Here is a 20,459-nt window from a genome sequence, read left to right as displayed (position 1 = left end):
TACGGTCAATAGGTAGGTGCCCTTCTGACTCCAGTTTGCGTGAATACATTCTTCACAACCTATTGAACTCTTCCATAATATAAGAGGAAATCCTAATTATGACTTCATACTCCTCTTAAAGCATAAAACAGCTTTTATAAACTAATGTCAATGCAGATATCTGCGAACTGCTGAAGATGTAATTAAGAATTTTCACTGTACAATGGAGAAGGTTGATATGTTATTTCCAAGATGCTCCATCATTTGGAATTAGCAAAAGGCTTATTGTGCAGTTTAGTACCAGCTGTATGATGTGTAGGGTTAATAAGCATCCTGAAATGTATTCTTTGCTCAGTAGTGTTTACAATTTAGTGTTGACTTTGAGGCGGTATCACACATAACCAACTCTAATACTGTGTCAACAAGCTTTGGTTTGGTTTGGGGTTTTTTTTAAGTAGTAATTGTAAAGGAGTCAGATGTTGCTTCCGTGTGCCCAGTAACTATATTTAATATTGAACGTGCAAAATTACTTGGGTCCCGTGTTTTCTATCTAAATTAAAGACAGGGCCTTCAAAGATTTTTAATACCAAAGCATGTAAAATGTTTCCATGATATCTGTAAATGCATAATGCCGTGAAATTATGAGCAATGTATATACATTCTGAAGCACATCAGTGTTTTTTTACTTTTATTTCTGTAAACTAGAAACTATGTGCTATATTTTTTTTTCAGTATGAAGCATTTTTAAGAATTTGCTTTGAATAATTTTTCCCTTCCCTCTTGGATGGTTGTGTGCTTTCATCTTTTCTGGGGGGAGGAAGGCCTCTTCCGATCTGTACAAACCTTTTTCTATGAAAGTATCACTTAACCAGCTATAGCCATTCAGTGACAAACAAGTATATGCATTATTCTTGTCAGCTTCAAGTTGGAGATCATAAATGTGACTTGTCAGTCCTGCTTTTTCTGTTAGAAAACTTTCAGCAAAGTACCCAGCATCTAGTCCAATTTTTAGGTTTTATTATAAGGTTGATAATATTCTGTTTTAAGCAAAATGGATTTGGAGACAGAAACTGGAGCAGTAGCAATTGGGAGAAGTTTGAAGCTTTTATTAGCCAGACCTGGGAGAGTAAAGTAGGATTATGGGTAATATTTCCAAATACCTACATTGAAGTTCAAATTTGGCCAAAATGTCTCATCTTAATTTGTGTGAAGTAAGTATTCCTCATCCCCATTTAGTTTGAGTGGATAACAGAAAGCAGCAGAATGGGATGCACATTTCCTTCCCTAGAGGGATTTGACTGAAAATAAAACTCTGCCAGAATGTTGTTTATTACAGATCACTGCGAGAGTTTAAAACTGGCAGAGAGAAACTAGAACATTATTATAAAATGGAAACCTGAGTTAGACAACTTGACAACTACAGATTAGAGATAATACACACAGATTTAAAAATGAGAGTAATTAATTTTTAAGTTGTTGGACATTCCTCACTCAGGTTCAGATGCTTTTCTGAAAAATTTTCTCTAGTTCCCAGTGGTTACTAGCTTTGAAGAAGGAATTAATTTAGAGAAGTCTCATTGTTTTTATGCCAGAAAATTTCCCCCCCCAAGGGGAAAAAACCGAACAAACCCAATTCTCACTACAAAATTTTGTCTGTTCTATTTTCTTTGTAAATTTTTAAATATTTTTTTTTTTAGAAAAACATCAGTTATAACAGACTTCATATACAGATCTATGCTAAGTCTTCCTGCAAGTCAGGAAGAGTCAACTCCATAATATAGGCAGGAAATCCTAAAATCAATGTCTCCAGCCTGTGACTACAGAGAACTTGAGTGTCACTGCTGCTGTTTCACCATCTGTACCTACTACTACAGGTTCAGTGTCAGAATAAGTGTTTGCTTATTGGCAAAAAACCCCACATAATGTTTTTAAAATCCCTCCTGCTACTTTTAATTGAGATTGTGATTTTTTTTTTTTACTTGAATGAAAATTTCTGTAGAAATTGTGGAAGAAGGAGATATTTCTTTAATATATAATCATCATGATTATTACTCTTTATACAGAGTTCAATTTATTTGCAAGAGAAAAAGGGATAGTAGTACTGAATGCAGGGGTTTTTTAGATTTAAATACATCTATGCTTAAAATGGCTTTGTCTTAGTGTTCCCTGTGACCATGTCTGCTATATGAAGCTTACACTGAAATGTTAAGTTTCTTCAAACTGTCCATATTACAATGTGAATGAGAATAAAAGATTGTGGAAGGGTTTCTTTTATTCATCTCAAGAATCACCCTAGTCTTGAAACTCCTTGAGATTAATGTAAGATCAGTATTCCTTTCAGTGACTAAGATGAAGACAGTCAGTACAGGATATCTGAATTTAGGTAGTAATCTAGCTATTATTAAATTATATAATTAAAAATGAAGCAATTATCTCCTCCGATGCTCATGTGAAAGGTTAATTGTTGATAAGAATTCAGCATTAGTCTTGTATTCCTTGATGTTGCATGATGAGTGAACTCATTTCAGGTCCTTTATTTGAATCTCTACTTCCAAGTAGAGCATCTGGATAAGTTCAGTGTAGGATTTGTATGCTATGTACATGATTTCTTTTAAAATAAATCTTTAAAGATACTGCTCACCTTCAGTTCTCGGCAAGAGATGGGGACAGAAGCAAGCAAACAAAAGTCATCATGGAGTAAAGCAGTCTCTAAAAATTGAAAAATATTTCTCTTGAGATTTTGAGAGAGTACATGTACCATATATGTTCTTCCCCTATAGATGTATTTTAGCTCAAAACCCACAGTATAATCTAGGACCTTAAAGCCCTTTGTGTTGAAAGAGGCTATTACTGTTCACAGAAAATATGAAAATTAGCTCATTGGGATGTTTAATTAAAGATAACAGAACTGACATAATCTTCTTAGGGCAAAAATTTATTTAAAGAACACTGAAGAAAATGGCTGATGAAAGTTGTTAAGATCTCTTAACTTTTCTTTATAGAACAAGCAGAACCTGGAATTTCAAGCCTCATTGAAAAAGTCCATAGCAGTGTTTAGTAAAAGGCTCTGGGCACTTAGTCAGAATAATGAAGGACTGAATCACACACAGGGCACAGTCTGTAGTCTCATAGTCATTTGAAATGTAGATTTTGAAGGAGGTGAGGAGAAACAGTCCATTTTTGTTTAATACAAGGCTGCTTAAAAATTCTGAAATTAAGTACAAATTTTCCTTAATTCTGTTGTGCCTGGTTTTGCGCAGACTAGTTATATACATGAATGGCTGAGGTTGGAATTGACCTCTTAAGATCCTCTAGTCCAGTCCTAGTGGACTAGATCTTGAACAGTATCTCAAGCTAGAGCAGGTTACCCAGAACTGTGTCCAGTCAGGTCTTGAACGTCTCCTCAGGTGGAGAGGCCATACCCTCTCTGGGAAACCTCTTCCAGAGTTTGACCACTCTCACAGTAAAAAAAGAAATGTAGTTTTTCTCTGTCTTCTGAAACCAGGTCTGTGTTGCAAAGTTGTATGCAAATCTGTCACAGAAAGACCATGAAATGAGCCTGCATTTCTAGTATTGCAGGACATAGAACAGCAGTATGATACCATGTGAACATGAGTGATCTTAAAGATTAATAAGATTAGTGAGTGTCCATATATCAGTCTTTTCATTTATACAAAGGGAAAAGGACCTAAGTACATAGATCTGAAAAATAAGCATATAAAAAGATGCTGCTACTCTGAAACCTAGTTTGAATGTAATCAACATGTTCTTTCCATGATGGAAAGGTTGCAGTAGAAAATGGTTTCAAACTGTTGGATATAACTAGATACAATAGATAGGAAAAACAGGTGGGTTTTTTATTACTATTGCCACCTATCGATAAAAGTGTAGAATTGCAAAGGAGTTTATGCTACCAAGTACGAGAAATGAGTATCTAGAACAATTTTATATTTATTTTCTACTAAAATATTTTTATATATGATTGGTTTTCTGTTGGACTTCCTATTTATCAAAGCTGACATTGGGACATAGAAAACACTAAATGAGTCCTCCTGACATATGTGCTTTTCTGTGGTGTCTCAATCAAAATTGAGTAATATTTTAAATTTTTTTTTTTTGTTTTAATAAAATATAAAGCTTTATCGATACAATCAGACCTGTAGTTTCTGAAAAGAGGCAAGATCTCATTGCTTTATGTCAGTTTAACTGGACTAGTAGATTAATGGAAACTCAGTATAGCTAAATTAGACAGAAAGTACTCTATTAATCTGAAGATTTATTCAGCATAATTCTGGAAAGAAAAGAAATCCATGTTTTTCTCAGGCATCTTTACAGTAATTTTCTATGAAGAGTGATTGCCTGGGATGTGCATTCAAATGTTGCCATAGCTCTGTGAATCTATCCTGACCCATTCTTTTCTGCTGAAGCTTCATAAAAACAATAACTGTAGGAATTCCTATTTGGACAGAAGAGAAAAATCAGTGCAAAAGGAACCCTGTTTTTCTTCACAATTGCAAGCTTCTTGATTGGTGTTTTTGTTTTTCTTCTGTGTATTAAGCTGTTGTGGTTTAGGCCCAAACAGCAACTAAGCACCACATGGCAACTTGTTCTCTCCACCCTGGTGGGGGAATTCAGATAGGGTTTACATGCACGTCTCTCTTTGAAGAAGATCCCAGAACAAGCTTTGAAAAAGTGGCAGTGGCTCCAGATAATTTAATCAAAAATAGCTTGAACTACTGATATTTCTAGGACTGGCAGATATTGTGAATATTTCACAAATAGTTAAATCTGCTATTGTTACAATAGCACATAGCGTAAATACATCTGCTCTGTACTGCTTATACTTTTTTTCCCCCTTTTTTTTTTTTTCTCACATGTATTGCTTTGGTATTACTTTATTATTAAAAACATTCAAGCAAATGTCACTGCCATACACAGTTCTTAAAATTTATGATACCATCTATAAAATCCATTTTAGTATGAACGCCTAAGGGAAGATGAATATGTCATCATAATGACACACCAACCAAATTTTTGAAGCGTTCTAAAATAGATGTTTTCCTTGTCAGGCAAGACAGTGATTTACTTAATCTTTGCTCCACATTATAAGCCACAGAAGATTATATTCAGCAGTAGCATTTAGTAAATCCCGCAAACTGCTTTTCATGCTTTGGTGAAAACCCACTAGTTCATGTTTTTCCAGAGTTTCTTGTTCATTTTGAATATTATCTCTATATTCATAAATCTAATATTAGTATATAGACTAATGTTTTCATTTTCAGGAAAATTGAAATGTGTATTTGTACAGTCTAACATTAGCTCACAGATTTAGGTTAGGAGCCGTGACTTAGGAAACATAGTTTGTAGGTATTGCGTGGAGCAAGGTAAGCTCCTTCACAGAATGCTTCAGAGCATGTAGTAAAATCCTGCCTCTGTCCATTGGCTGAACAGGGAATCTGAAGTTAGATGGTGTGTTCACAACCATTCACACATTTTTATTCATCTGTATTTGTTCTTAATTCATTTTACCATACAAAATAATTGTGTGCAATAATTGAATAACAGGGCTTTCTAAGATAGTTCGCTGCTAGTGTTGACTTGAGAATTTAACCCCTACTTACCTAATTCTTGGGCTTTCCTAACCACTTGTTCACAGAGGATCTGGGGCTCTGACGGATCAATTAGAAAAGTATCCTAACATGTCTAGTATTAACATGTACAGTAAATTGCATAGAGCATTCTGCTTTTTGCTTCTGCATTTCTGCTTCACTGTTGGGATTTGTTGGTTGGTTGGGTTTTAGTACTATGTAATTTGGGTAGGAGGAAGATCCTTGTGATCTAATAGCAGTCAGATTCTAGGGGTATTTTGCTAAATAATTCTGCTGCTAGAAAAATAAATCCCTGATTGCAGAACAAGGCAGCAGATAAGCTGTCAGGTTCTTTTGAAAACTTAAAAGAGTGCTGTGGAAGTATGAAGCTGTAGTTAAGTAGTATATGAATACATTAATATCAGTTTAAGTATTGTGGATTAACTAATTTATTTTCTCCCCAGTAGACTATATTTCCAAATACTAACAGTGTTTCCTCATGTGTTTGTTGTGTCTTGAAATGAGGATGGCAGCCTTATGTGAAAAGTTCAACATACAGCGTACATAGTCCTAAAACATTGGGGGATCCCTCTGTAATAAGTAGGAGAGAACATCATCCACAGCTTTCACTGGAGATAGTTACGAAGTATGAAGTTGTTGTTTTGTTTGTTATGAGTTTCTAATTCCTACTCCTTCTTCCCTGTTGTGGCTTGCTGCCACATTCAGGTGATTGATGTTGCTGCACGTCTTATCTGGGGAGCATACAGTCATGTTTCAGGTAATATAAACCCAGGAAGTACGAAGACTGTCGTAGAATTATTATTACTATGCCACTTTCAGCCAAGTTCAAAGATCAAAGTTGTAAAAGCAGGCATACTTCTGGATGCTTAACTAAAGCTTGTGTGTCTTTGTCTTCTGGCCAGCAAAGATAGATGGTTATTAGTAGGCAACAGTTGGTATTTTTTTGTTAATGATAGATAAGCTATGTATAATGTCACTAAATGTTCTACTTTGATATTCAGGAAGAGGGATCCTCATTTTGTTTGGACATTGTATTACTAGGGAATAATGAAGCTCAATTTTGATTGACTTTGCAGGCTTTGAAAGGAAAGACACATGGCAAGCAAGTATGTTTCAGTTTAAACTTTGCTTCTTTCAATATAGATACTAAGGACATTTTCTAAAAAGAACATTGGTGTGTTGTAGTTTTTAATCTCTGTACTAAATTGAAATATTAGAAAGCCTCTTTTTCTGAAAACAAAGTATGTAAGACAGGAATACAACAATATGTGTACTTCTGCTGTCTTTGGAAATACCTTGCAGAAAAATGTTCCTGATATTTTGTTGACTGGGGGGGAAGAGTGTTTTTCACAGAGATTAGAAAAAAATACTGTGCTTACTATAATACCTCTCAGGAGATTGCTGGTAAAACAACAAAGGTTCCTCAGGAACCTTTATCTGAAAAATAAATCTGTGCAGACAACTTATTTCAGCAGCAGATGTCCTTTGCTAAGCTGTACAAATTAAGGGCAGTTCTGTGGGGAATCCCTAGATCCAGTCTTCCACATGTTGTAGTCAATAATTGTTATGGATGACAAATTGTGACTTTTATCTCTATTTTTCAGTAGTCATTCTGTTTGATGAAAAATAAATAATTATGTGTTTATTAATTTAAGCAATTGAATCAATACATTTCTCTGTTGAATGTCTGCTATTAGCTTATCATGAATAACTGAAATTTGTTAATTGCAAACACATTTGCAAATATTATATATAGTCTTACAAACCTTAAATGAAAAATCTATCTGGGATTTTCTGTTAGGATTTTTTGTTTGATTTTATTTGAGTTTTTTTCTTTCTTTCTTTCTTTAACAAACAGCAATTTAGAAAGTATAAATCAGATTTTGCATGTATTGCCTTGATCTATTCCCATAGCAGAGTGAACTAATGGAAATATGAAATACTTTGCTTTGTCAGAACTCCATATCAATTTACAGCCATATGTGTGCATGAAAATCTCCAAAGCATCTTAAATGTGACTTGGAAAGATTTTCTTTAAATGTTTTTGTGCCCTTCGTTGCCTCCTCCTCACTCTTCCTCACCTTTTCCCTTTTTTTTTTTTTTTTTTTTTTTTTTTAGCTGTCTTACTGTAAGGAAAGCCTGAAAGGTTTTATTGATGACTGGTTTTTAAGGAACAGGAAGATGTTCTGGTTATTCCTGACTAGGAAATATCAAGTCAGTTCTTGTTTTTTATTCTGTTGAAGATATCAGAAGTGTGAATTTATTTGTGATAGAAGCTGCATTGCTGTATCTGAGCCTATTAAAAACACTGTGGGTGAAATCTCTCTGGAGATCAGAGTTTTATTAGATTTCCTCTTGGGATCTGCAGTTTGCAAATGTACTTATTTTAGGTTGTCACCATAGAAAAGCACTGATTTGGGATAGTTTGTGAACTCATTTTTTAGCCCATGGGCAATAAGATACCATCCTGTATATACTTCAGGCTTCTCTACCTGAAAAATTATGTTTTGCTTTGTGAAATGTTATTGCAATAAATGGATAAAAGAGTAGAAATGTAGATCTACACACTCAAATGACAGCTCTGAAAACAGATTATTCATTAAGTTTTACTGAATATTTAAAAGGAAAAAAAAAAAAAGAAAAAGAAACTTGCTTTTGAGATACATCATCAAGAGATCAGATTTAAAGAGCCTGATTATCAATGTTCTGAAAATTCTGTGCTGATGATGTCTCAGCTGAAGTAATGTGCCCAGTCTAGTGTACCCCGTTTTTAACAAACTCTAGAAGAACTTAAAAGGTTCCAGGGCATGCAGGAAAAAAAAAAGGTGTGGAAAATTTGAAACAGCTTGGTTTATTTAGTTCAGGACAGAAAAGAATGAAAAGACCCTAATAATAATATAAAGTATTTAGCAATTAAAAAAAAGAAAAAGACAGACAGTAATTGATTGTTTTCAACGTCTGCTAGATTTAGATTAAGACTGAGATACTCAATTTTCTCTGGACATGAAAGTAGCTGCAGATGCAGGAATGAGCTTTAATATTTAGGTTGCAATTATTGCTAAGTAGATAAGAGCAAGGGTCACATGACTCCTGCCATATAGCTCATTACTCAGCTGAGGCTGTTATTAGAATAGCTACAGAACTTGATTTGGAATCCAACTGTTGGAAGGAGATTGGAGGACCCTGAATGTCACGACTTCCTTTTGCCCTTATTGCAGACTGTTACTCAGCCAGTGCCCTCAAGTCTTCTGCCCAATAAAATAAACTGGCAAGATTTTCTCCAAAGGTTTATGATAGATGCTAAGAAAAGATGTTAGACTATAAGCATAGCTGATTTCTGCATTAGTTACCTAGACACGTCTTTAACCCTGTCTCTGGAGAGATTTAGAAAACACATGAGATGTCTGTCATAGATAGCCTAGATGTATTTTATCTAGTCTTGGTAAAGGTAAATGGGGGTTGCTAAACTCTGCAGGTTGCCTGAAAAAAATTTCTAAGAATTACTTAAAAAATACTTCTGCACATTCAAAATATTCTTTCTGTCCTAAACTTATATTACTCAAATGGTTTTGGCTCTGATTTCCTCTGATGGCAAAACTGTGCTGCAGAAAGTTAGGGTGGACCCTTAAATGAATTCAGCTGAATGTTCTCTCTGTGGGAGAGAACGTGTAAACATGCAACTATATTATCCTCTGTACTGAAGGGCAGCACTGTGATGGGAGTTGCATCTGCAGTCATGATATTTGCAAAATGGAACACTTGTGTGAGGATTTGGGAATAAGAAGCTTCAGAAATGTCTGTACCAAGCATGTATGCCAGCAGGGTATGGGAAGTGTCTCTTCCTATATTCTGTATGTGCTCCTTTCAGTGCTTGTATCTGAAACAGTATAGCATTTCTTCTTTCTTCAGCATTTTCTCAGCTCTCTTCTCTCTTCCCTACTAAGTAATTAAAAAATTATATCTGATAGTTAACAACGTACTTCCTATTTTCTCAGTTAGAAAGTGCAAGTAATGTTTAATTGTTGTCTTCTAGGGCAGATTGGAAGGTGGGAAAAAAGTATCTAGGAATGTTTTTACACGTTTAAGTTATCAGTGGTAGGGTATAGACTGGATAGTTCTAAAACTTGATTGTGAATTGTATTTCTGGATACATACAAGGTATTCTAAGATCATAAAATATAGGCAGTCATTTGTAGCTATTTTGTATTTTTCTTTGCAGAGTTTACTTATGTCAGCTACTGACTGTAGCTCCACCATAACTCAAATGTTGTGCTGATATTACATGAAGAGCTAGTAATGGAGAATGGAATACTTTAAAGTGGCTACATCAAGATTTCATTATCTCAAACACACAGCCTTGAATAGTGGCTTCAGAATATACATACACAAAATATAAATAAACTTACATTCTTCTATGTAAAGTCTTAATGTATATTCCAAAGAATATATATATATTTTTACATTTAAAAAAAAATAATGTGAAAAAGAAAAAAAAAAGGCAGTAATTACAATTAAATCAATCCTATTTAGATTCAGGCTTTTTAACAGAAGTGATGGCTTTATTTTCAAAAAACCGAAGATAGAAGTAACTCAAGCCAAGGAACTATCAAATGGCTCTTTTTCCTCAGGAGTCCCGTGCTGTCTGACCGGGGCCAAATGTTCTCTGTGGTATTTAGCAGTAATTGCAGCATAGGCACAACCATAAACAGCAGCTGCCAACATCATTAGACACACAATTCCACAGACAACTCCAGTTATTACTACAGTGGCAATTGCATGACGCAAACTAACAGGCCTTGGCTTTGGTTTAGGTTCACAGTTTGAACGGCTGTTTTCCCCATGCTCATTGTGATGAGCATGCTTCAGAGAACTTCTGTGCTCAAAGCTATGGTGGTGAATGCTGGCCAGATGAACATGAGCTGTCGTCAGAGGGCATGCCCCAAACAGCTCATAGGGAACTTTGAGGAGGTCCTTTCCCTTACGAATCCCTGGTGTTGAGCAGATAATGCCATCACTTATTCCTCCTGGAAAAAAAAAAATTAAAATATTTACAGTCTTGAGATTTGGTGGGTTCTGAATTATCTTAATGTAAAATTAACAGAATCCTGAACTAAATTTATCCTCAGCTTTGACTTTATACTTTTAAAGATTTATATCTCTAAGATCATTATCAAGTTAGATCAATGGTGAGATTGTTACACTTTGTCAAATAGAGTACTTGCAAGAAGCAATCAATCAAGAACTGTTATATATGACTTGATGGATGTAAAAATAAAAAACAGTAGTATAAAAGTATAAGTTATAGATAAAAGCAAAGAGGTATTGTTAACAGCAAATTCATTCCATTCAAACTCATACCCTTGCTGCTTTTTATAAAGCAAAATGGAAACAATATACTTAGCAAAGTTTTCCCACTTGATTGAAATATTCCATGAAACAGTCATTGTTCTTATATCATATGCTAACTGTAATGAAGTAAAGAGAAAGTTCATTAAATTGTATGCATATATGAGCAATTTTTTGAAGCAAGGCCCGTGGTAAGAAAATAGACAGAGATCGAAAGGAGTTAAGATTAATCAATCTATTACTCTACTCAAATGGAAAATTTCATGATTGCTTAGAGCCAGCTTCTGCTCTCTCCCAAAAGATGTTTTTAGTATGACAGGGAGTGAAGTAGGAAGCCTCAGTCCTGGTAAATCATACAGTTGTTCTTCAGCGTGTAGAGGAACACATACTGAGTGTAGCCTTCAGGTTTCTAGTTAGTCAATACACCACTTCTTTAGGGGTGTAGTGTGTCAAGCAGTCAACAAGGCCAAAACCAATGTTTGCATATTTTTAAACATTAACAAATAAAATTAGCTGAATTTTCTTCCTCTGGTCCATTCAAAATAATTCACCTTTCAGCTAAAGACAGGCATAGAAATTTTCATCCTGAAAAGAGTATGTTTAAAAAAGTAGTGAATACAGATGGACCCAAACTGACATCTGGAGACTACTCCACAAATATTATTGATATTCCGAGATAGGTATGAGCATAGCATTGTCTCTTGGTCTTTAATAGCCAAACCCAAAGTGTGGTTCCAGACACCTCCAGTGTGTCAGTTTGAGTGTGGATACAGATAAAACTCCAAATACTGCAACTGTGATATTTGTATGATTTTAAGTAACTAAACATGTGTGCTTGGAGTAGAAGACTCGAGTCCCACCTGAACTGAAGCATTCGCTATAATTGCTTACAAGTATGCATCAAATGTCAATTGCCTGAGCTGGATTCAGCTAAAAATACTGAAATCTTTTAGAGTTTTACTGGACACAACAATCAATACTTTTAATTTCAGACAATGTTCCATCTCTAGCAATGTTTTGATAGGCCTTGCAATAAATGTCTTTAGAGCCACAGTACTATTTTATCATGTGTACAATATAAGTAATGGAAAAGATTAGTGTGCAGTGTGTCTAATTTTTCTTCATGTGATTCACACAAGTAATTTTAGGGAAATATAAACATAGAAGAGAACATAGTATTTGGGCTTCCTTTAAAACTTGTTGCTAAAATGAATTTGTAAATCCCATATCACTTTAAGTTATCTGTGCAATGTTCAGAAAGATGGAAGGGCATCACTGAGTTTCCAATGTTGGTTTTTTGAAATAAATTACAATACTTATGCTGCTGGCAGAGTAATTAAGATAATCTGCTATGTTTATCTTGGATCATTACATTCTTCTGCACAGAGAAGTCAGAACCCCTGCTGAAATTTGTTGTAGGGAATGGTTCAGCATGATACAACTAAAGCCCTGGGATAATATAGTATTTTAAAAACCAAAAATATTAAGATTTTAACCTTGAGAGGAGTTTAGCCCTTTGTCTTTTCTGAAAGGTTGCTTCTGGCAGTGGCTTTATCTCACCCAGAGACTATTCCTGTGTTAATTTTGTCCCTGCATAGACAGTACAGTTGTCCACCTGGCCTGTAGGGTTCTGGTGCCTGGAAATGTCAGTCCATTCAATCACAGGCAGTATGGGCCATCTTTACATCCACTCTGTTGCAACATGCTCTGTGTCACTTCCATATACAGATAGCTAATCAGTAGTTTGATCACATGCCATCATCAGAGTCTGATTTAGAGAAAAGCAAATTACCTGCTGTTCTGAATTCTCAGTCTGAACATACCTCCTGGGAGAAAGAAATTAATTTCTTTTAATACTTATTTCCTTTAGAATTAAATCATATTCCCTTTTCTACAGCATAACTCATGAATAAATTTAAAAGCAGGTGTGACCAAAATGTGAGACGACTTTTATTTATAAAATTCATTTTTCTCCATGTGATGGCATTACACATTTCTGACAGGAAATTGTCAATTAGTTTAGTACTACTTCTGGTTAACAACAAATTAGGAAGTAATACTAGGCAAGAATAAACTTGTCCGAGGTATAACATACTTTTTTAGGTAAATTATTCCTAAAATATTAAAGAGCTACTAAGTGATACTTTATAGAGGTATTAGAATCCTGAGTTCTCTAAAGTTAAATCAGTATTGATATCTGTCCTGATATTTACCCTCCTGGATCAGGCAAAAAAGTATTAAACAGTAGGTTGGTTTCTAGCAAAAATAGATTGGTAAAATTAAAGCAAGTGTATGTGCACAAGTATGCCTGTTACATATATATAGATATATATGCACGCACACATTGCACATACATATTTCCAGAATGTATTGGTACATCCAGTATGATCGTGTGTGTATACTTTCTCTCTGTTTTAATATGTCCTATATGATTCTAGTTTGTCACATGTATTTATGAAACCATCTATATTCTGACCTATGTATAAAAATATGCTTTAGTGTGCGTATCTGGGGGATGATCTAAGGTGTGGGCTAAATTGCAAGCCATAATAGTGGAGATCAATTAGATGCTGGTTAAGTATTCTCATGTGAATCGTATATAGGGAGAAGAATTCCGTACCTCTGTATAAAAAGCTCTCCAACCACAGTTTCAGGCCAAAGACATTACAATTACATTGCCAGGGATTATCTTTGAAAAGAACCACTTTCAGATTTGGAAGTGACTCCAGCAGAACTCTTTCCATTTTCTGAAGTTTGTTATGCTTCACAGACAGCAATGTTATATTCCCTGTGCTATTTCCAAAAGTCTCAGGCAAACGAATAATGCTGTTGGATGACAAGTCCAGTTCTTTTAAGTGTGGGAGGAAACTGAAAGTCTTGTTTTCTATATAATGAATCAAATTTCTGGTTAGGTTTAGAACCTGTAGATATCGTAATTTTTGGAAAGAACCTGGTGCCAAACTGGAGAGAGAATTATTAGACAGGTCTAAGATTTTGAGCAATGGTGTTCCAGTGAATGCATTTTGGTTGATTCTCCAAATACGGTTATTCTGCAATTGTAGTATCTGAATTTCAGGAGGTAAACGGGCAGGAATTTCAGTAAATCCTCTATTCTTGCAGTCTGCAGTCTTTGAAGCTGTATAGCATTTGCATTTGTCAGGACATCCATGAGCTCCATATATTAACAAGATGAAACTCAAAACCAAAAGGCTGTTACCTGTATCAGAAGTGAAGAAAGATTTAAAATTAGTTTGTTTGTCTTTTGGCAATATGCAGGTCATTAACATGGGTAAAGGCTATACAGCTCCATAATAAACATTTATGTAGATAGCATAAAGAGAGGCGATTTCTTTTGCAATACATTAGTGAATTACAGATAGTATTGAAGTACTTCAATAATGCCGAATGAAGGTAGTGCTTCCATGGTCATAAAATAAAGTACTTCCCATGGCTTTATCTTAAGTACAAATGGTTTTCAGAAGTATTTACCATCAGCAGAGCAGTGATGTTTGAAGGGAATGTGACAGAGTTTCTAAAATTATTAAATTGAAATGTTTCTCTTTCTGTGGTAGTAACAACTTTGAGCCATCTTATGCCAGAAGTACTGCAAGGAGCACTTATATTTCTCTGTGTTTTTACTAATTTTACTACCTAAAAAGAATTAAGTTAATGTGCCATCTAAAGAATAACAAGCTTTGAAGACATTGCTATAAAATCAGTTAACAGTACTTTTTCAGCAATCCAGATACTGTAAATCTGTTCTTTAACACATCTATGTTTATACTTACTGCTTTAATCCCTTATCTGAATGTCAGCAGTACTTCCCATAGATACATTTTATACACAATCAACAACTTTTGTCAATAAGCTGTTTAAAAGATAAATGAGTTGACAAGAGTACTTAGTAATATTTGGTATTTATAATTATCTTCTGCTCCCTGATGTTCAGGTCAGTTTTAACTGAGAAAATAATAGATTTTACCTTTCATATCTTGCTAATGACCTTCCTTATAAAACAAGGTGCCACTTAAAGTTATGTTCACATGCATAGCATGAAATTAAATAAATGATCAGATGATCTTGAATAATTAGAATGACTAAAGAAAGAATGATAAATCCTTTTGTAGCACTGTTTTTGAGATGCCTCGAATTATTTTTACTGTTTACTATTTCAAAACGAAAAACATTTTGGTTACTACTTGAAACTTTTAGAAATTAAAGAACATACTGCATATTGACTTACAGACATCAAACATTAATTAGTAACAGGGAGTACCATATTAAAGGAATAACTGTATGATTATAACATTGAATATGACAAATGTATAAATGACAGTTTTATTTTGAGACTACAGTTTGTCACAAACTGCTCGTTAATTTTCACTCAAAAATGTGTTTCTATTAAAATTATATATAATCTTCTGTAATACTGAATCCTACATTGTAGAATTCACTTGAAAGAATTCAACATTCTTGCAAGCAAGGTAAACAATATTTTCAGTTCATTACATTTTTTCTGCAACAGTTGGCTTCAGAAACTGAGACACAGCTTCCAATGTAGAGTTAAAATAAAAAACTGCTTGTCAAAGAAATTCTCAGAGAACAGAAAAATTTCATTATTAATATTTTTCAATATCTCACCTTTCATTCTGCTTTGCTTATTCTTCACCTTGCAGAAGATTTAGTCCAGTTTTCTGATGTAGAACAGTAGCAAACACTTTGTTCTGATTCCCACTTCCATCTGTAATGTGCTCATCCAGTTTCCTTCCTGTGGGTTGTTAGCTGGGATTATTTTTTTTTTTTTATGGTATCTGTGGCTTGTGTAGAAGTGCAACTATTTCTAGTGAGTTACTCCGTCAGCCTTTGATTTTTCATCACGATCTTTCCTCCCCTTCCCCACACCCCCCCCCCCCCCACCCTACCCCATTCTAGCCTTTTATGACTGTCAGAGACTTACTCTGCCTCTTAATCAGTCAACAGGCCATGCAAAGGGTTTCTGTCAACTCTAACTGGACAGCTGTAACATACCAATAATGACCTGATAGCCTTGCCTTTTCAATTTATTTAATCTGCCTTAAATGCAATGCACAAAGGTAAAGCTGGCTTTTTAAATCCAGTATAGTTTCTGAATTCTGGTGGATTATTAGCTACGCTGTGTCGAGTTTTGCAAGATCACATGACTCTGAACATGGATTCTGATTATCCTGGGCTGTGACTGGAGGCAGTGGAGTGTATAATATCACTACGAACAGCCTGTGGGTTGATGGTTTTGACAGTGCACTTGTTTGCTCTTCTAAGCTTATGCATCTGACATCCATTAGTTGTGCTGACAGGATTTTCTTGCATGGGAACACAGGACTGGTGGCTTCCTCCATAAAAATGGCATAAATACTGGTATGGTCACGAAGAATACCAAGCAAATTTATTTATTTTCAAAGATATTGGAAAGAAATAACAGATGATATTAAAATTGTTCTTCTTGTGTTCGTATGGTGCCTTGACTTGTCTCTTTGTTACTTCTTCAGTATAACTCATTCATACTGTACCATCTACTACAATAAAAAGATTAATGATTTGTGACTATGAAGGAACTCAAAGCTGTTTAAAGGAATGATAGATCTGGTATATAATAGAGTCTTTCAAGACTATATGACTACTCCATAGGTGTCCTACAGAGAGGGAAGTTGTGCAGTCAAAACCTTTCAGACCTTTTCTTATATGTCATATAGCTTTCTTGGGTTCAAATTCTGCTTTTAGGTGCTTTTAAAATGATCACACAAAGCTCACTTTCTAGGGCAAAATTTATATGCCATAGGCAATGCTGTGGAAGGAAGCATTGAAAGTGAGATTATCAGGTCCAAACTGCTCTTGAAATCAGGGTTTTACAAGAGATTTTCCAGGGTTCTGTCAAGATGAGATTTGGATGTTTTGAGTAAGGGAGATTCCATCACTTCTTTGGACAATCTACTCTAATGTGTAACTGTTCTCTGCATTAATAATTTTGTCTTGCATCGAGACAGACTTTTCCTTGAGGCAACTTGTGTCCATCATCTCTTGTCCTGTTACCATGCATCCTTGTGAAGAAAGTAATACCATCTTCTCCACAGTTACCTTTTGGTTACTGAAAGTCTGTGTTGAGATCTCTGCCACCCTGACCCACAGGAGAGAGATGTAACTGTTATTATTGTATGTTCTGCTGAATAGTTTCTGACATCAGTCAAGATACCCAGAGGAACAGTGAATACTGCGGAGCAGTGAAGGAGAACATAGAACAACTGACATTCTGTAAACATGACTGTTCACCTCAAGGATACTAGGATTATTGCTCAAAATGGCAGACCATGCTGTCCTTGACACTCTTGATGAATGACACAGCATCCTGTTACAGAATGAAAGTCTGCTATTTAATGTATTGTCTGCAGTTTACTGTAGAGGTAGACTACCTGTCACCATAGTCATACTAAATAATCCAACTTTACAAAGGGAGAGGAAGATAAACTTAAAGATCAGCTATAATGTACTTTAAATGAATATCAGGTTAAAGTGGACAGCTTCTCTAACCTTTGTTGCACAGTACATTTATTTGCTATTTCCTTTCCCAACCCTTGTATGTGCACACATGTACAAACATATAACCAGACCCATCTTAAGTAGTACCAGTGAATCTCATTTTATTGAAGACAGAACTAAATGTAAAAAGAGATATTATAAAATATTATCATCCTTAGAAGTTGTAGCCTTGCTAGCTGCAGATACTCTGCTCATTCAGAGAACAAATTTAGGTCAGGTACTTGTTGCTTGACATGACATTCCTCTTTCCTTGCAATAACTCATCCCTTGTATCAACGATAGCCCTTTTCATGACTTTTGATTATATTGCAGAAGGTACTAGCTATTATGTTATTGGGTTTTGGTATGATAAGACATTTTTACACTTTTCAATTCTCTTTGGTATCTAAAATTTTATTTTGGCTCATGAATTCGAAGGGTTTAATTTTAAGTCATCTCCTTAATTAATGTTTGCTGACCAGGTGGGCTTACAATCTTCCACAGTAGTTTCTGTCGTCTAAGAGAGGGCTTAAAGAATGTCTCTTAACTGCCTTACTCTTACTCTTACTTTAGGTATGGCTTTGCTACTATAATTGTATTATTTTTAGCATGCACCATATTAGAGAGATGTACATAGAACAAGGTCACTGAGAGTTAAGCACTGTGGGAGGTTCAGTTCCAACAATAATGGAGAGGTTGTTTTATGAACTCTGAATTATAGTATAAGAAGTTATTACTTTATTTATTTTTTTTTTAATCTTCATGCCGAGTTCAGATTTGGAAACATATTATTAAATCTGTCGATTTGCTTTTCATGTAGATGTGGCTATTTTTTTCTTATATTGAGAACTCTGAATGCACATGTTTTGTAAACAGCAGTTTCCCTAACCTATAATCCATGTCCTATTCCCATTTATTAGTAGTAATACTTTGGTTATGACAGAGAAGTCTGATGTGGTGAAAATTATAGTTGTGACACAGGTAGAGATTTGCCAGAAACAGAATAACCATGAAATCTACTCTACTTTTGGCCTTTTGAACAACCAGCAGGATACTTTTCAGTTGTCTGATGTGGTGCAGCAACTGTGTTATTGTGACTGCTTAAATTAACTTGTGCCTTCTTGTAACAAGATATGTTTCCCATTGCAAGTAGCAAGACAGCCCAATGAACTAATATCCTATTCCTGTTGGCTGGCAGGGGCAGTTCAGTGTTTTCTCTGCCAGCAAACACTTTGTTGCAGCGGTTACTATCATCTGCTTTAAAGGAGTAGTATGTGTAAGAATCATACCTTTGACAGAAGAACATTATGTTAAACTAGCAGAAAGGAAAAAAAATAATATTTCCAATATTTACAAGCTACAGCATTCAGATTCTACTGCATTGTGTATCAAGTCCAGGCAGACATGATTATATAAAAAAATGTTCCTAAGCCTACAGGAGACATCCTGTTTATTAGATTTATTTTCCTTATGCTTTTGAGTGGAGGTATTAAAACTGTGATAAACACAGGGAAATGGCATTCTCCTTACTAATGTGTGTTTCCAATGTTGGTAAAACAGCTAAGCTCTTGCTGAAGACCCTAAATGCAACCCCGAACAATGCAGACTACTCTTCATTTTGGTTCAGGAGAAAAAATAATAATTCGTATTTGTGAGTGAAACAGCCCATGTCTCTGTTGTTAAAAGTTTCACCCTTTAACTGGCACTTAAAAAAAAAAAATAGAGTTCTGCCTCATGGAGAAAGATCTTATCCTTTCCCAGCTATGAGTCAGAACCCTGTGCAAACAAAGAAGACAAGACATAAGAAACCTTTGAATGAATCTCTTACACTTTTCTTTCTACAAAGGCAATCCTTGTACTCTAAGAACTCAGGACCCTCTCAGCTTTTGCCTGGCAGGGTACTAGGTTTTCAAAAGTTGACAAAAACTAGAGGGAGGCCCTGGTTCCTACTTCTGCCTATCTTTCACAAGAGAAGTATAAGCCAGTGGATCGAACCAAATTTGGCTTGAGGAAGGTTTATACCTTGAAAAGTTAACCATATTTTCCAGAAGAAGTGGGTGCATGGATTTCTTCAGAGATCTTATTGCTTAAGTAGGATAAGGGGAGAGTAATATCAACGTTTAATAACGTTGAATCTTGGTTATCATACAGCATAAGGAGACCTCATGATGTCTAGAAAGTTGTTCGTGTCTGTCCTTGACAGTTATGAATTTTTGGTGGTATGCCTTTCAGGTGAGAAGCAACATTTTGTAACTAGAAATAATGAAACAGGCAGTTGTGATTTTGTATTTTAGATCCTGACTTTGAGAGGAAGAGTCCGGTTTTCTTCTTTTCAGTGACTTGTTTTGCCTTACTTATATACATCTGGTACTTGTTTATACAATGCATAATTAATCTATGAAACGCATTGTTGGAAGTTATCCTTGGGCCAAAAGATTAGTAGGATTCATATATAATCTGGAGCCATAGTTACCTCACAGGGCAAAAAATCACTTAGAAGGGATATAAACTTTCACTCTTAAGAGCTTTAATCAACCACTAATGACACGAGTTATGGAGGAAAAACCTTTCCCTGTGGGCAGGGCTTTTTTCCATAATTATTATTTATGGGAATTTTTACACCTTCCTCTGACACCTCTAGAAGAGGCCAGTGTATGAGATGTAATAGTGGACTAGATGAACTGGAACATACTGCATTCCAGGTGGAAATTCACATGGGGGAAGGGATAGCTGGGCAGACCTCCAGTCTGTTAGTTGCAGCAAGCTGCAAACTGGTGAGGTGTGTGCTGCTGTGTCAGGTGATATCACTGAGGCCGCCTGGCTGAACACCTTCCCAGTTTAGGTCAGAACTCTATTCATCCCCAGACCACTTGAACGGGGAAATTCTTTTCACATTCATATCCAGGTCTTTGCTGGTAATCTATAGACAGCTGTTTGGGTCAGTCCTTTGTCTGCAGGTTTTTTCAGTTTTTTGTT

The 20,459-nt window shown here is 35.3% G+C and overlaps 2 protein-coding genes across 6 annotated transcripts in view; one reads left to right on the top strand and one right to left on the bottom strand.

The window, feature by feature from the left end:
* The window catches only part of CACNA2D3 (calcium voltage-gated channel auxiliary subunit alpha2delta 3), a 470,721-nt gene that overhangs the window by 383,610 nt on the left and 66,652 nt on the right, over positions 1-20,459 (top strand). The window lies entirely within an intron of this gene.
* LRTM1 (leucine rich repeat transmembrane protein 1) lies at positions 10,114-15,999 on the bottom strand. 2 transcript variants are annotated; one of them, XM_074914177.1, is made up of 4 exons: positions 15,892-15,999; positions 15,576-15,702; positions 13,555-14,151; positions 10,114-10,612 (listed from the first exon to the last, which is right to left on the bottom strand). In XM_074914177.1, the coding sequence occupies exons 2-4, from the start codon at positions 15,580-15,582 to the stop codon at positions 10,179-10,181; spliced, it is 1,038 nt and encodes a 345-aa protein (XP_074770278.1). In that variant the 5' UTR covers positions 15,583-15,702; positions 15,892-15,999; the 3' UTR covers positions 10,114-10,178. The 2 variants fall into 2 exon arrangements, with proteins under 2 accessions (XP_074770278.1, XP_074770277.1); XM_074914176.1 differs by lacking the exon at positions 15,892-15,999 and having other exon boundaries at positions 15,576-15,821.

Source organism: Athene noctua, chromosome 10, assembly GCF_965140245.1.
Source record: "Athene noctua chromosome 10, bAthNoc1.hap1.1, whole genome shotgun sequence".
Lineage (NCBI taxonomy): Eukaryota > Metazoa > Chordata > Aves > Strigiformes > Strigidae > Athene > Athene noctua.
The sequence above is the reverse complement of the archived record's forward strand: the minus strand, read 5'-3'. Positions and strand labels throughout refer to the sequence as shown.